The sequence below is a fragment of the Camelina sativa genome, chromosome 20 (genome assembly GCF_030686135.1).
Source record: "Camelina sativa cultivar CO46 ecotype springtype chromosome 20, ASM3068613v1".
Lineage (NCBI taxonomy): Eukaryota > Viridiplantae > Streptophyta > Magnoliopsida > Brassicales > Brassicaceae > Camelina > Camelina sativa.
The window spans coordinates 14,685,029-14,702,294 of NC_141899.1; the positions used below are offsets into that span (position 1 = coordinate 14,685,029).

General features: G+C 45.0%; 1 protein-coding gene across 1 annotated transcript; it reads left to right on the top strand.

The window, feature by feature from the left end:
- Positions 1-15,889: 15,889 nt before the first annotated feature.
- On the top strand, positions 15,890-16,825 carry LOC147918876 (uncharacterized). Its single transcript, XM_087503753.1, has one exon. The coding sequence runs from the start codon at positions 15,890-15,892 to the stop codon at positions 16,823-16,825; it is 936 nt and encodes a 311-aa protein (XP_087359879.1).
- Positions 16,826-17,266: the final 441 nt, after the last annotated feature.

The window sequence follows — 17,266 nt, forward strand, 5'->3', positions numbered from 1 at the left end:
TTTAAAAGTATACTGTTTAATATTTTTTAAAGGTAAAGTAAATATTTACAAATCAATGCTTTTGATTGTTTGATATATAAGTTTATAACCAAATAGCTAAATTAAAGCTTAATAAATGTAATAAAAAAATAACTGTATCTAAATAAATTTCATGTTATAAGACTATCATTCATATCTATAAATAGATTAAGTTTATTCAATCGGAGAATAAATGTAACATCCGTGAACCAAAATCCCGGTTTGGGGATTGAATCGGTCGATGCAGGTTCAGTTTTCTGCGCTTTGACTTAAGTTAAATGCTGCGTTTTGGGCAAAGGGAGTTGGAAAATTCCTTAATCGTTTCTTCTGTCTAATTAGCCGTTTTTGAGAGAAAACAGAAGAGAGAAAAAGTTTTTGAGAGTTCTTGGAGATTTTGGGTGATTTGAGGCAGTTCCTATAGAGATCTGTAGCTAGGATAGTTGTAGGAGCTTCCTGGAAGTGTGTTCTTGCTTGTTTGGGGTTCAGATTCGTCTTGGCAAAGGTAAGTGCAGGACCATGGCTTATCTAAGCTAGAGAACTCTCTAATTTGCTTGTTGTGTGGCTTGGGATCGAGTATTGTGGTTGTAGGAACGAAGATCCAGCGAGAAATTTTGGGGAAAACACGATGCTCGGCATTGCATCGGTCGATGCATATCTTGCGTCGGTCGCAAGTGCGAGGACGGTGCGTAAAACCCTAGGTTTTTGTGTTATGTTGAGCATGCGTCGGTCGATGCAGTGCGAGTGTCGGTCGATGCAAGTGCATCGAGCATCAGTCGATGCAACCCTGTGTCGGTCGATGCATCCCCATTCGGTGTCGATCGATGCATGTTGGTGTTGGTCGATGAAGAGTCCTGGTTTGTTATTTGTTGTTTGTTGATTGTTGTTTGATGGTTAGAGATGACTCTATTGCTTGTGTGTATAGTCCAGTAGATGGGAGGATAGCCTTACTGAGTGTTTATAAAATACTCATGCATTACAATTTGTGTTTGTGGTGCAGGTAAAGGAAAAGTGTGATCGTGGAATCAGGGCAATGAAGAGGAGGATGTTCTAGTGTTTCGCTTGGTTGTCTGGCTTCGGTTACGTTGCTAGAGTTGAGTCCTAGAATGTTGTTTAGGATTGCTGGTTGTCTGGTTTATATTGAATTATTATTTGGATTATTATTGGATATTGGTATTTGTTATTCCGCGATTGATTGTGATTGTGGTTAGGTGAATAGTGGGTATGGGACCACTAGTTGTAGTTTATTTATTATTATTATATTTATATTTATTAATATTTGTTATTTTTTTTAAAAAAGGGTTGGGTCCTTTCAGTTTGGTATCAGAGCCCTTACGGTTCTAGGTTTAGGTTCACTAGGCTTTGTGCTATAGATGTTTGGATTGCATGCTTTGATTGATTATGTGAGTTAGTCAATTGTGTGTGGCATGGAGTCCTAGAACATCCTCTTCGAGCCTACAGTGTGATTCCACGGTGGGTTTGTGTTTTTGTATTTTTGTGTTATGTTAAGTTTGCTTGTTAGCCTCTGTTCTTGGAAGTGCAGTGGTTAAAGGTGTTTGAGTTGTTGATCGTGGACAGGACGTTGTCGTGGTCATGGTCGGGTGGGTCCCGAGGCCAGCGAGTGTGTGGTTCAGAGTTCCACGAGGAGGTACGTCAGAGGGTCGCAAGCGTATTAGGAGGGACCAGAGAGGGTTAGCCGGTGAGAATGCCGGGGGTGCTGGGAACCCAGGTGTGGGGTTGCAGCAGGTGGATCCCACGGTCGAGATGATCGCTTGGCGGATCTGTTGGCGTGCTGTTGGACCGCTTACCGAGAGGGGTACCAGTACAGTCTCCAGTTGTACCGCATGTGGCGTGGTGCAGCCAAGGGCTATGGATTTTGAAGAGTTTCCATCTTATGTTACGAGGATGGAGAAGTTGTAGATGACCGGTATGAGATTATTCTCAAGAGGTATCGGGCCTAGAGAGGCGGATAGGTGGACATATGCAGTTGGAGCAGATAATTCTCTGTTTGGTGGTTAATCCAGTGGGATATTAGAAGTTGAGTGGGCAGGTGTAACATTGCAAAGTTATACTCGGACCACAGGAGGTACTGTTGTTCGGGAGATGTTTATAGTCGTTAAGGATTGTTGCCCCTGTGGGGATGGTGATTCCCCTGAATACCGATAGCTCGAGGGGCTGTGGGCTCCAAGAGTGGCAGAGGGGAAGATGTTTCCCCTGTGGGGATGAGTAGTTCCCCGGATATAAAGATCTCTAGGATTTTGGTCCAAGAGTGAGACGGTATAACTCGAAGACGGTGGTCTAAGAGTGAGATCGGTATGGATCGAAGGTTGCGACCTAAGGGTGGACGAGTTTGGAGCAAGCAATGCCTAGGACGTGAGTATAAACATAATGACGGGATGTAGACCTCAAGAATTGATGGTGGTATAATCTTGGATTTTAGTGTGTTGGCCGGTGGGCCAGGATTTTATGACCGGTGCGGTCATGAATGTGTGGCTGGTGCGCCAGGATCGTGTGGCCGGTGGTGCTGGAGTCCCGGGAAGGAGAGCTGCAGTAGGTATGAGTTGGCAAGGGCATGGTTGCCAGGTATTTAAGATTCACGAGAAGCCTTCATGGCAGGATAAACTAATCGTTGCGACGATGGTGGATGGAGTTCATTGGTGATGGACAGGGATTGCGAGGTTCAAGGTTTTGGTAAGCTTGCTGGGGGAAAACAAGTCAAGCGGGTTGAGTTGGCGGCTTGCAAAGCATCTGACGCGGAGAATCAGAATATACAAACGTATGGTACTTGTTTGTTTTATTACGCTCGTATTGATGATTTTCTGTGGAGGATTGCCTAGTGGAAAAGTCATCTCTGGAATAAGCTATCTTGTGGAAGTTTCCCTAAGAGGCAAGTTACAAGAGATTCTTGGACGAACAAGAAGGTTGATATTCAGGTGGCGGTGAGCTGATGTCGGCATACTTGATTATTTGTTTAGTAGAGCTGAAGACACAGCTAGACTATTTGTTGAGCAGGGGACTCTTTTATCTTATCACTTCACTGTGGGGAGCATTGGTGTTCGTCAAGAAGAAGGACGAGGTATGGGTTTATGAGTTTGTGGCGATGTCCTTCGGGTTGACTAACGTTCCAGCAGCGTTTATGTGGTTGATGAACAGCGTGTTTCAGGAGTTTCTGGACGTGTCTGTCATCATTTTCATCGACGATATCCTGGTATTTTCTAAGAGTCCTGAAGAGCATCCAGTGCATTTGAGAGCAGTTTTGGAGAAGCTGCGGGATTAGAAGTTGTTTGCTAAGTTGAGCAAGTGCATTTTTGGCAGCGTGAGATGGGTTTCTGGGTCACATTGTTTCTGCAGAGGGAATTTCTGTAGATCCGGAGAAGATTCAGGCTATCAGAGATTGGCCTAGACCGCAGAATGCCACAGAGATCAGGAGTTTCTTGGGTTGGCAGGTTACTACAGGAGGTTTGTGCAGGGTTTTGCAAGTAGGGCACGCCCTATGACTAAGTTGACAGGGAAGGATGTCCCGTTTGTGTGGTCACATGAGTGTGAGGAGGGTTTGAAAGCCTTAAGGAGATGTTGACTACTATGCCAGTGTTGGCTTTACCTGAGCAGGGAGAACCCTATGTGGTTTATACAGATGCATCTAGAGTTGGTTTGGGGTGTGTGCCGATGCAGCATAGGAAGGTGATTGCTTATACTTTGTGACATTTGCGGAAGCATGAGGGCAACTATCCTACTCATGATTTGGAGATGGCTGCTGTAGTTTTTGCATTGAAGATTTGGAGATCTTATCTTTATGGTGCAAAGGTACAGGTGTTTACAGATCATAAGAGCCTGAAGTACATATTCACTCAGCCCAAGCTGAATTTGAGACAGAGGCGGTGGATGGAGCTTGTGGTAGATTATTATTTGGAGATAGCTTATCATTCTGGTAAGGCTAACACAGTTGCAGATGCTCTGAGTCGGAAGAGGGTAGCTTCGGCTCAGGAGCAGGAGATGGAGTCTCTGGTAGGAGAGATCAGTGCTTTGAGCTTGTGTGCTGTTTCACAGGAACCGTTGGGTTTAGAGGCAGTTGACAGAGCAGATCTTCTGAGTAGGATGCGGTTGGCTCAGGAGCAGGATTTGGGGCTGGTGAATGCCTCTAAGGATGTTGATTCAGAGTATAAGGTCTCAGATAATGGTACTATCTTGGTGCATGGTCGGGTTCGTGTGCCCAAGGATGAGGAGTAGAGAAAGGAGATCCTGAGAGAGGCTCATACGAGCAGGTTTTCTATTCATCCAGGAGCGACTAAGATGTACCGTGATCTCAAGAGGTACTATCACTGTGTCGGGATGAAGAAGGATGTAGCTAGTTGGGTCGCGAGGTGTGATGTGTGTTAGCTAGTGAAGGCTGAGCATCACGTTCCTGGCGGGTTGCTGAAGAGTCTACCCATTCCTGAATGGAAGTGTGATATGATCACTATGGATTTTGTGGTAGGATTGCCAGTGTCTCGGACTTTTGATGCTATTTGGGTCATTGTGGACCGGTTGACTAAGTCAACACATTTTCTGGCCATTAAGAAGACTGATAAAGCAGCCGTCTTGGCTAAGAAGTATGTGAGCGAGATAGTCAGGTTGCATGGGTGCCAGCGAGTATTGTGTCTGATAGGGATCCTAAGTTCACTTCGGTGTTCTAGTAGGTATTTCAGGCAGAGATGGGCACTAAGGTGCATATGAGTACATCTTATCATCCCCAAATAGATGGACAGTCAGAGAGGATGATCCAGACGCTGGAGGATTTGCTGAGGATGTGTGTTTTGGATTGGGGTGGCCATTGGGCATATCACCTAAACCTGGTAGAGTTTCCTTACAACAACATTTATCAGGCGAGTATTGGGATGGCTCCTTATGAGGCTTTGTATTGGAGGCCGTGGCGTGCACCGTAATGCTGGACTCTGGTGGGCGAGAGGAGCATGTTCGGGGAAGATTTTGTTCATGAGACCTCAGAGATGATTTGGGTTCTCAAGCTGAACATGAAGGAGGCTCAGGATAGGCAGAGGAGAGATCTTGAGTTTCAGGTAGGAGACAGAGTGTACCTCAAGATGGCCATATTGCAGGGTCCGAACAGGTCATTGACAGAGACAAAGTTGAGTCTGAGGTTTATGGGTCCATTCAGAGTGATTGAGCGGGTGGGACCGGTAGCATATAGGCTGCAGTTGCCTGAGGTTATGCGTGCGTTCCACAAGGTGTTTCATAATTCTATGTTGCGGAAGTGTCTCCGTGAGGATGATCAGTTGTTGGCTAAGATTCTTGAAGATCTTCAGCTTAACATGACTTTCGAGGCAAGACCAGTGAGGGTTTTCGGGTGGAGGATCAAGGAACTTCAGAAGAAGAAGATTCCTTTGATGAGAGTCCTTTTGGACTATGGTGGTTTGAAGGAAAGTGTCCTGAAATATAAGTTTCTAAAAAGGGAAAGTTTCCAAAAATGGAAAGTTCTAAAAATGGAAAGTTTTATGTGAGTTAGAATCTGTCCATTTTAGTGGTGGAGAGCCTTGGAGAGGTTTGTGTGGCTTTAGTGGCGGACTTTTGAGTCATTGTGCCGTGAGTGGCAGTCTTTTTAGACATTGTGTGGCCGTTGTGGCGGGCTGTTTAGCTAGATGTGTGGCCTTTGTGGCGGGCTGTTTAGCCAGTTGTGTGGCCTTTGTGGCGGGCTTTTTAGCCAGATGTGTGGCCTTTGTGGCGGGCTGTTTAGCCAGATGTGTAGCCTTTGTGGCGGACTGTTTAGCCAGAGTGCCTGTTTAGGGGTCCTTCGGGACAGATTGTCTTTGTGACGGTCTTTCGGGACAGATGGTCTTTGTGACGGTCCTTCCAATAGATGGTCTTTGTGACGGTCCTTCGGGACAGATGGTCTTTGTGATGGTCCTTTGGGACATATGGTCTTTGTGACGGTCCTTCGGGACAGATGGTCTTTGTGACGGTCCTGTTTAGGACAAAATTTTTGGTCTTTGTGATGGTCCTGTTTAGGGCAGATTGTTTGGTCTTTGTGACGGTCCTGTTTAGGATAGATTGTTTGGTCTTTGTGACGGTCCTTTTTAGGACAGATTGTTTGGTCTTTGTGTTGGTCCTCTTTAGGACATTTTTTTGGCCTTGGTGGCGGTCCTGTTTAGGACATTTGCTTGGCCTTTGTGGCAGCCCTTGTGGCATGTATATGATCCGTGTGCGGTCATGAGGTATTCCAGTCGAGGGATATGTGGTTGGTAGGACATTTTGATGTTCTACGCGAGCCACGGGAGGGAAACCTGGTTAGGGATAGGACTCAGATGTGTTCCGAATTGTTTGCTCGCGACTCTTGGGGGACTTTAGTTCTCCTAGTACTGCCATATTCTAAAACTTTGTGGCTTGGGAGTATGGTTGGTATATCGACTTCGGATGACAATCCAAGGGTGCGCTGTAGGGTGGCAACCCGAGAGACAAATATTGGACTTCCTTATATATTATGGCATGCGGGCTTTGGCCCGATGAGGAGCCAATATTATGGCATGCAGGCTTCGGCCTGATGAGGAGCCAATAAAAACCCAAGGTTAAGGTCTATGAGTAAAGGAAAGTCCAAAAGTCGTGAGCAAATAATGCCTGGAACGTGATTCTATCGCCTAGAGGTTACCTTCGTAGATCAGTCGGAGGAGTGTGGGCCGTAGAGACGGTAGCACGAGAGTCCTTGACTGATGGTTGTTCGAGATTTGAGGGCGAATCTAGATTGGTGGAGGGAGAATTGTAACATCCGCGAACCAAAATCCCGGTATAGGGGATTGCATCGGTCGGTGCAGATTCAGTTTTCTGCGTTTTGACTTAAGTTAAACGCTGTGTATTGGGTTAGGTAACCCTTAAGTCGAGTTTTGTCTCATTTGACGTATTTTGGCCGTTTTTGGAGAAAAAGAAAGAGAGAACGAGTTTGTGAGAGTTCTTGAGCGTTTGGGGAGATTCTTGGAGGTTTGAGGCTGTTCCTGTAGAGATCTGTGGCTGGGATCGTTGTAGGAGCTTCCTAGGAGCGTTGTTTTGCTTGTTTAAGGTTCAGAATCTTCTTGGCAAATGGCTTATCTAAGCTAGAGATCTCTCTGATTTGCTTGTTATGTGTTCTTAGGCTTGTTAGAATGATGTTTGGGACGTTAGGAAGCGTTCTTGTGGCTTAGGATCGACTTTTGTGGTTGTAGGAACGAAGATCCGGCAAGAAGCTTAGGGTAAAACTCGATCCTCGGCATTGCATAGGTCGATGCACTTTGTGTGTCGGTCGATGCAAGTGCGAGGACAACGCGTAAAACCTAGGGTTTTCGTGTTATGTCAAGCATGCGTCGGTTGATGCAGTGCGAGTTTCGATCAATACAAGTGTATCTAGCATTGGTTGATGCAATCTTGTGTCAGTCGATGCATCCGCATCTGGTGTCGGTCGATGCATGTTGGTGTCGGTCGATGCAGAGTCCTGGTTTGTTATTGTTGATTGTTGATTGTTGTTTGATGGTTAGAGGTGTCTCAATTGCTTGTGTGTATAGCCCAGTAGATGGGAGGATTGCTTTACTGAGTGTTTATAAAATACTCATGCATTGCAATTTGTGTTTGTGATGCAGGTAAAGGCAAAGTGTGATCGTGGAATCAAGGCAATGAAGAGGAGGATGTTCTAGGGACTCGTTTGGATGTTGTCTGGCATTGCTAGGTTGCTAGAGTTGAGTCAGTAGAAATATTGCTAGGTTGATGGTTCTATGATTCTTGCTGTTTGGTATTTGGATATTGAGTATATTATAATATTGGTTATTATTGGTTATTTATTGGTATTGGTATTGGTTATTTCCGCTGTTGAATGTGATTGTGGTTAGGTGGCTAGTGGGTATGGTATGGGACCACTAGTTGTAGTTTATTTATTATATTATATTTATTATTTATTAATTAAAAAAAAGGGTTGGGTCCTTTCAGTGTCCAGGAGGATTCCAGGGTGGCGGAGGAGCGGCAGCCAGTGGCTGCGGATGTGGGAGCACATGGTCGTTATTTGTCCATGCTAAAGGGGATGAAGAGCATCGAGACTGCGCGGTTTTCGGGTGGTACAGATCCTACTACTGCAGATGCGTGGATGACGAGTGTGAACGTTAATTCCATACTCTGAGATGTCCTGAGGAGTTTTGGGTGGACATAGGGGTCCACAATTTGATTGGTGATGCTCAGGTGTGGTGGAGATCAGTGGCTGCTAGGAGAGTGCAGAGAGAGATGAATTAGGTTGACTTCGTGGAGGAGTTCAACCGCAAGTACATTCCGAGGGAGGCATTAGACCGGTTGGAGGTGTAGTTCCTTCAGTTGTCTCGGGGGACACGGTTAGTGCGGGAACTGGACTTGGAGTTCAGTCAACTTCTATGTTATGGGGGTCGGGCTGTGGAGCCTGAGGAGGCCCAGATCAGAAGGTTTATGAGGACTCTTCGTGATGACTTGAGGGTCTATTATAGGGTACGGAGTTATGCTTTGCGTGCATAGCTGGTTGAGACTACAGCAGAGATCGAGGAGGACATCCGGGCACAGACAGTGGCGGTTAGTCCTACAGTTCACCTAGTAAGGCTCAGCATCGTGGAGGTTCTAACAAGGGCGGCAAGCCTACGCAGGGAACCAAGAGGAGGTGGGAGGCTATGCAGAGACCGAGTGATGCGAGTTGCTTCGGTTGTGGAAGAAAGGATCATAAGGTTGCTAGCTGTCCCAAGAGGAGTGCTCCGACAGCAGTGGCTCGTGTATGCTATCATTGCAGGGAGCCAGGGCCCATCAGGCTCTTGTGCCCCAAGTTGCAGCTGGTGGCAGTGGCAGCATTGCAGCAGGTGCAGCCAGGAGGGTAGCAGGTGGCAAGGATTGAGCAGGCGCCACGGGTTTACATGACTGCAGAGACTGGTGGAACCAGTGCCGGGGCGATCACAGGTATAATTTCTAATACTCTGTCTTTGTGAATACTTAGTAAGTTCAGATTTTATGTTGCCTATGATAAAGTGTTAGGTCCTCAACACATGAGGTTTGTGTAGGGACCTTGGTTGTGGGCGGGTTTAAGTCCCACGTTATGTTATTCTGGAGCTTCTTATAGCTTCATTACTCCGGAGTGTGCAGATAGTGCGGAAATCAGAGGAGATCTCGGGGAACGCACGGGGTTGTCAGAGTTGCGGGAGGTAATTTTCTGAGGGTTATTGGATGAGCTCAGGGAGTTGATATTCAGATCGAAGGAGAGTCGTGGCCAGCGGAATTGCTTATCAGTCCAGTGGAGTTGTATGATGTCATTCATGGGATGGATTTGTTGCATCGGCATATGGTTCATTTGGATTGCTATCGGGGTAGAGTGGAGTTTGAGCGTCCAGGAGGGAAGTTGGTTTTTCAGGATATTAGACCGACTTCAGGGAGTCTCGTGATCTCGGCCATTCAGGCTGGGAAGATGATCCAGAAGGGTTGTGAGGCTTATTTGGTTACTATATCTATCCTAGAGTCGGTGGGGAAGTCTACGGTTAGCGGTATTCAGGTTATGGAGGAGTTTGAGGATGTGTTCCAGTCATTGCAGGGATTACCACCATCTCGGTCTGATCCTTTTACGATTGAACTGGAACCAGGAACGACACCGTTATCAAAGGCTCCTTACAGGATGGCTCCAGTAGAGATGGCAGAACTGAAGAAGCAGCTAGAGGATTTGTTGAGCAAGGGATTCATCCGTCCTAGTGTATCACCGTGGGGAGCGCCGGTGGTATTCGTTAAGAAGAAGGATGGAAGTTTCCGCTTGTGTATTGACTACATGGGTCTTAACCGGGTCACTGTGAAGAACAAGTACCCTCTTCTCAGAATCGATGAGTTATTGGATCAGTTGAGAGGTGCTACTTGGTTCTCCAAAATAGATCTGGCATCGGGTTATCATCAGATTCCGATAGATGAGGCAGATGTGAGGAAGACTGCATTCAGGACGAGGTATGGGCAATATGAGTTTTTCGTGATGTCGTTTGGGTTGACTAACGAACCAGCAGCGTTTATGAGATTGATGAACAGCATGTTGCAGGAGTTTTTGGACGTGTTTGTCATCATTTTCATCGAAGATATCCTGGTTTACTCTAAGAGTCCTGAGGAGCATGCAATGTATTTGAGAGCAGTTATGGAGAAGCTGCGTGAGCAGAAATTGTTTGCTAATCTGAGCAAGTGCAGTTTTTTGCAGCGTGATATGGGTTTTCTAGGTCACATTGTTTCTGCAGAGGGAGTTTCTGTAGATCCGGAGAAGATTCAGGCTATCAGAGATTGGCCTAGACCGCAGAATGCAACAGAGATCAGGAGTTTCCAAGGTTTGGCAGGTTACTACAGGAGGTTTGTGTAGGGGTTCGCAAGTAAGGCACACCCTATGACTAGGTTGACAGGGAAGGATGTTTCTTTTGATTGGACACAGGAGTGTGAGGAGGGCTTTGAAAGCCTTAAGGAGATGTTGACTACTACACCAGTGTTGACATTACCAGAGCAGGGAGAACCCCATATGCTTTATACAAATACATCTAGAGTTGGTTTAGGGTGTGTGTTGATGCAGCATGGGAAGGTGATTGCCTATGCTTCGCGGTAGTTGTGGAAGCATGAGGGCAATTATCCTACTCCTGATTTGGAGTTGGCTGCTGTAGTTTTTGCCCTGAAGATTTGGAGATCTTATCTTTATGGTGCAAATGTGCAGGTGTTTTCAGATCATAAGAACCTGAAGTATATATTCACTCAGCCTGAACTAAATTTGAGACAGAGGCGGTGGGTGGAGCTTGTGGTAGATTATGATTTGAAGATAGCTTATCACCCTGGTAAGGCTAACTTGGTTGAAGATGCTCTGAGCCGGAATAGGGTAGCTTCGGCACAGGAGCAGAAGATGGAGTTTCTGGTAGGAGAGATCAGTGCGTTGAGGCTGTGTGTTGTGTCTGAGGAACCGTTAGGTTTGGAGGCGGTTGATAGAGTAGATCTTCTCAGCAGGGTGCGGTTGGCTCAGGAGAAGGATTTGGGGCTGGTGAATGCCACTAAGGATGTTGATTCAGAGTATCAGGTCTCAGATAATGGTACTATCTTGGTTCACGGTCGGATTTGTGTGCCCAATGATGAGGATTTGAGGCAGGAAATCCTGAGAGAGGCTCATGCAAAGCAAGTTTTCTATTCATCTAGGAGCGACTAAGATGTACCGTGGTCTAAAGAGGTACTATCACTGGGTCGGGATGAAGAAGGATGTAGCTAGTTGAGTCGCGAGGTGCGATGTGTGTCAGCTAGTGAAGGCTGAGCATCAGGTTCCTGGCAGGTTACTGAAGAGTCTACCCATTCCTGAGTGGAAGTGGGATATGATCACGATGGATTTTGTGGTAGGATTGCCAGTGTCTCGGACTTTTGATGCTATATGGGTCATTGTAGACCGGTTGACTAAGTCAGCAAATTTTCTGGCCATTAAGAAGACTGATGGAGCAGCGGTCTTGGCTAAGAAGTATGTGAGGGAGATAGTCAGATTGCATGGGGTGCCAGCGAGCATTGTGTCTGACAGGGATTCTAAGTTCACTTCAGTGTTTTGGAAGGCATTTCAGGCAGAGATGGGCACCAAGGTGCATATGAGTACAGCTTATCATCCTAGACAGATGGACAGTCAGAGAGGACGATCCTGACGCTGGAGGATTTGCTGAGGATGTGTGTGTTTGATTGGGGTGGCCATTGGGCAGATCACCTGAAGCAGGTTGAGTTTGCTTACAACAACAGTTATCAGGAGAGCTTTAAGATGGCTCCTTATGAGGCTTTTTATGAGAGACCATACCGTACACCGTTATGCTGGACACAGGTGGGGGAGATGAGCATGTTTGGAGCGGATTTTGTTCATGAGATCTCAGAGAAGATTTGGGTGCTCAAGCTGAACATGAAGGAAGCTCAGGATAGGCAGAGGAGTTATGATGATAAGAGGAGGAGAGATCTTGAGTTTCAGGTAGGAGACAGAGTGTACCTCAAGATGGCCATGTTGCAATGTCCGAACAGGTCATTCATAGAGACTAAGTTGAGTCCGAGGTTTATGGGTCCGTTCAGAGAGCTTGAGCGGGTTGGACCGGTAGCATATAGGCTTAAGTTGCCTGAGGTTATGCGTGTGTTCCACAAGGTTTTCCATATTTCTATGTTGCGGAAGTGTCTCCGTGAGGATGATCAGCTGTTGGCTAAGATTCCTGAAGATCTTCAGCCTAACATGACATTGGAGGCGAGACCAGTGCGGGTTCTCGAGAGGAGGATCAAGGAACTTTGGAAGAAGAAGGATGAAGGAACTTCGGAAGAAGAAGGTTCCTTTGATGAAAGTCCCACCAACATAGATTCGTCATTGAATCTCGAACAACCATCAGCCGTCTCCACGGCCTACACTCCTCCGACCGATTGACGGAAGGTCACCTCTAGGCGATAGACTCACGCTCGAGGCATTATTTGCTCTCGACTTTTTGGACTTTCCTTTACTCATAGGCCTAAACCTTAAGTTTTTTATTGGCTCCTCATCATACCTAAGTCTGCATGCCATAATGTTGGCTCCTCATCGGGCCTAAACCCGCATGCCATATATTAAAGGAAGTCCAATACTCTTCTCTCGGGTTGCCACCCTACAGCGCGCCCTCGGATTGTCATCCGAAGTCGATATACCATCCATACTCCCAAGCCACAAAGTCTCAGAATATGGTAGTACTAGGAGAACAAAAGTCCCCCAAGAGTCGCGAGCAAACAATTCTGAACACGTCTGAGTCCTATCCCTATCCAGGTTCCCTTCCTCTGGCTCGCGTAAAACATCGCAATGTCCTACCAACAACATATCCCCTCTCTGGGATACCTCATGACCACACAAGGATCATATGCATGCCACAAGACCAATAAAATTTCCTAAACAGGACCGCCATAAAGGCCAAACAAATTTCCTAAACAGGACCGCCACCAAGGCCAAACAAATGTCCTCAACAGGACCGCCACCAAGGCAAAACAAATGTCCTAAACAAGACCGCCACCAAGGCCACTCGTCCCGAAGGACCGCCACTAAGGCCACTTGTCCCGAAAGACCGCTACTAAGGTCACTCGTCCCAAAGGACCGTCACAAAGACCCCTTGTCCCGAAGGACCGTCACAAAGACCATACATCCCAAAGGATCGCCTCAACAGGCTCACTGGCTAAACAGCCCGCTACAAAGGCCACACAATTGGCTAAACAGCCCGCCAGAAAGGCCACACATCTGGCTAAACAGTCCGCCACAAAGGCCACACAACTGGCTAAACAGCCCACCACAAAAGCCACCCAATGTCTCAAAAGACCGCCACACACGGCACAATGACTCAAAAGTCCGCCACTAAGGCCACACAAGCCCCTCCAAGGCTCTTCACCACTAAAATGGACAAATTCTAACTCACATAAGACTTTCCATTTTTAGCACTTTCCACTTTTGGAAACTTCTTTTTCAGGAAACTTTCCTCCAAAAACCCTGCCTCACGGAAACTTTGTACCCCGAGCACCACCTCATCTTGTTACTGAGTCGCACAAACAACCATCCCAAGCGACCAAGTAAACAAGAGAGATGGGCTGGAATACTCCATTCCCGCTCCAGCCACGGATTACAGATGGGACCAGGCTAGACAAGCTCAAGTCCCGGCTTGCTTCTCAAACCACTTCTTAAACCTTGCCTTCATCCTCGCCTCTGGCTCCCAAGTCTGCTCCTCAACACCATCACAGTCCCAAAGGACTCTCATCAAAGGAATCTTCTTCTTCTGAAGTTCCTTGATCCTCCTCTCGAGAACCCTCACTGGTCTCGCCTCTAAAGTCATGTTAGCCTGAAGATCTTCAGGAATTTTAGCCAACAACTGATCATCCTCACGGAGACACTTCCGCAACATAGAAATATGGAAAACCTTGTGGAACGCATGTATAACCTCAATCAATTCCAGCCTATATGCTACCGGTCCCACCCGCTCAATCACTCCGAACGGACCCATAAACCTCAGACTCAACTTAGTCTCTGTCAATGACCTGTTCGGACCCTGCAACATGGCCATCTTGAGGTATACTCTGTCTCCTACCTGAAACTCAAGATCTCTCCTCCTCTTATCAGCATAACTCCTCTACCTATCCTGAGCCTCCTTCATGTTCAGCTTGAGAACTCGAATCTTCTCTGCGGTCTCCCGTACAAAACTAGGACCAAACATGCTCCTCTCCCTGATCTGAGTACAGCATAACGGTGTACGACATGGCCTCCCATACAAAGCCTCATAAGGAGCCATCTTAATGCTCGCCTGATAACTGTTGTTGTAAGCAAACTCTATCAGGTTCAGGTGATCTGCCCAATGGCCACCCCAATCTAACACACATATCCTCAGTAAATCCTCCCGCGTCTGGATCATCCTCTCTGACTGTCCATCTATCTGGGTATGATAAGATGTTAAGTAAAGTAAATATTTTTAATATGAATGATACTTTTTAATATTTTTTAAAGGTAAAGTAAATATTTACAAATCAATACTTTTGATTGTTTGATATATAAGTCTATAACCAAATAGCTAAATTAAAGCTTAATAAATGTAATAAAAGAAATAATTGTATCCAAATAAATGTCATGTTTTAAGACTATCATTCATATCTATAAATAGAGTAAGGATATTCAATCGGAGAATAAAACATAAACTAAAAGTTCTTTTTTCCTTCACCAAAAAAGAAAAATCAATTCAAAAGTTTAAAAGCATATAAAAATGAGAAAACTTAACATGTTTATTGTGTTTCTTGTGGTGATCCTTGTCAGGATGAGTGAACACATCCCATCATTTACTGTAGAAGTAAGCGAACCAAAAACACTATGGAATCAATGTGTTGTCAAGATTAGCCCAAAGTGTGCATTGGATGCAATAGCTCAAGTTTTCATGAATGGAGTCGTCTCAGATGCTTGCTGCAAGGAGCTTGTGACAGAAGGAAAAGAATGTCATGATACACTTATCAAATATATTGCCGACAGACCTAGTTTGATTGCACGTGAAGCCCAATATTTGAAAAAAGAGATGATTTGTGGGTTCATTGTGTTTCTATTACCAAAACCTTATAGATGGCTTAATGTTGTATGATTAAATGTTTTAAGATAAGACATTTATTTAAATAAAATTATTTCTTTCTCCTTTCTATATTGCTTTTAGGTTATGTAAACTCTATATATGTTGAATAAGCTTCAACATTGCTTGCAGCCTAAGATGCCTCTAACAAGTCGGTTAAGGATATGATAGGCAAAAGGAAAATATCTAGTTCAAGAAGTATTAGGAAAAGAGAAGTTTTCCAATTACATGTAGGGTTAGATTAGTCGAGTTATGACTATAAATATCTTGATCGAGCTATGATCAAAGGTATGAGCTTTGTGTTTAGTTTTGAGAGAGTTTCTAAACATTAATAAAAGAAGAGTTGTTCTTTTAATCTAAGCTTAAGATTCTATATTTGGTATCAGAGCTTTAGGTTGAAAACCAAGAGAAAGCTTTGACGGTGAAGGAGAAGAAATCGCCGAGCTATGGCAGAAGACTCCACCGCCATCACGAACGTCAACACACGCAAGGAAATAATTCCTTCGTCGATCCAATGTCCCACGCTCAACCCATCAAACTACACGGTTTGGTCTATGAGGATACATCATATGCTGTGAATTCATAAGGTCTGGGAAACAATTGATCATGGTTCAACTGATCCTGACAAGAATGATATCGCAATACGGTTGTTGTTCCAATCGATTCTGGAGGCGTTAATCTTGCAAGTTGGCAAGCCAGGTTCAGCAAAATCGATGTGGGAAGCAATTAAAACACGTCACCTGGGAGCAGAACGTGTTAAAGAAGCTAGACTTCAAACCCTAATGTCCTAGTTTGAAAGAATCAAGATGAGAGACACAGACACCATAGATAGCTTAGCTGGAAGGTTATCGGAGCTAGCATCAAAAGCGAGTACTCTTGGAGAAATAATTGAAGAATCGAAACTTGTGAAGAAGTTTCTCAATAGTTTACCAAGAAGCAAGTACATCCAGATAATAGCCTATCTTGAACAAGTACTTGACTTAAATGCCACAGGATTTGAAGACATTATCGGAAGACTTAAGACCTATGAGGAACGGATTGTCAATGAGGAGAATCACGGAGAAACTCAAGGCAAGCTGCTATACGCAAATTTCGAACAAAATTTCACGGGAACCAGAGGAAGAGGACGTGGAAGAGGAGGCAGAGGAAGAGGACGTGGCAGAGGTAGAGGTACCACACAAGATCGGACAAAACAAGCAGATCAAAATCAAACAAAAGAAAAGAAGGATAAATCTAAAGTGATTTGTTATCGGTGTGACAAACCTGACCATTATGCATCTGCATGCCCTGAAAGACCACAACACACACAAGAAGCAAATAAAGTGGAGACGAAAGAAGCCGATACATCACTTTATCTGCATGAAGTTGTGTTCTTAAATGAAGAAAAATTTATACCAAAGAATTATGAAACCAGAGCAAAGGAAGAAGGAGTCTGGTACCTTGACAACTGTGCGAGTAATCACATGACCGGTATCAAAAAATATTTCTCAGAGCTTAATGAGAACATCAAAGTAAAGGTTAAGTTCGGTGATGGTTCATGTGTTGAAATAGGAGGCAAAGGATCGATTCTATTTCAGAGCAAAACAGAGGAACAAATACTTGTCGCTGACATCTACTACATCCATGAGCTGAAGAGCAACATCCTGAGCTTAGGACAAGCCACAAAAGCAGGATGTGATGTAAGAATAAACTTTACACTTCATGATCCTGAGCTTAAGACAAGATTACTTTACACTTCATGATCCAAGCGAGAGGCTTTTGGTGAAGGTCATACGCTCAGCCAATAGATTGTATAGAATAAACTTGAAAATTGGCAAACCGATATGCTTACACGCAAGCATAGAAGACGAGAGCTGGAAGTGGCATGCGAGGTTGGGACATATAAGTTTTAAAACAGTCAAGATGATGTCCCAGCAAGAGATGGTCCAAGGATTACCAGAATTCAGAGAAGAAAAAAGATTGTGTGAATCATGCTTAGTTGGAAAGCAAGCAAGGCAATCTTTTCCTAAATCATCAATGTTCAGAGCTTCAAGACCTCTAGAGCTCCTACACGTTGATCTATGTGGTCCAATAACACCACCAACCATCGCTCAGAACAGGTATATTTTCGTCATCATAGACGATTTCTCAAGATACATGTGTACAATCTTGCTAAAAGAAAAGAGTAATGCATATGAGAGATT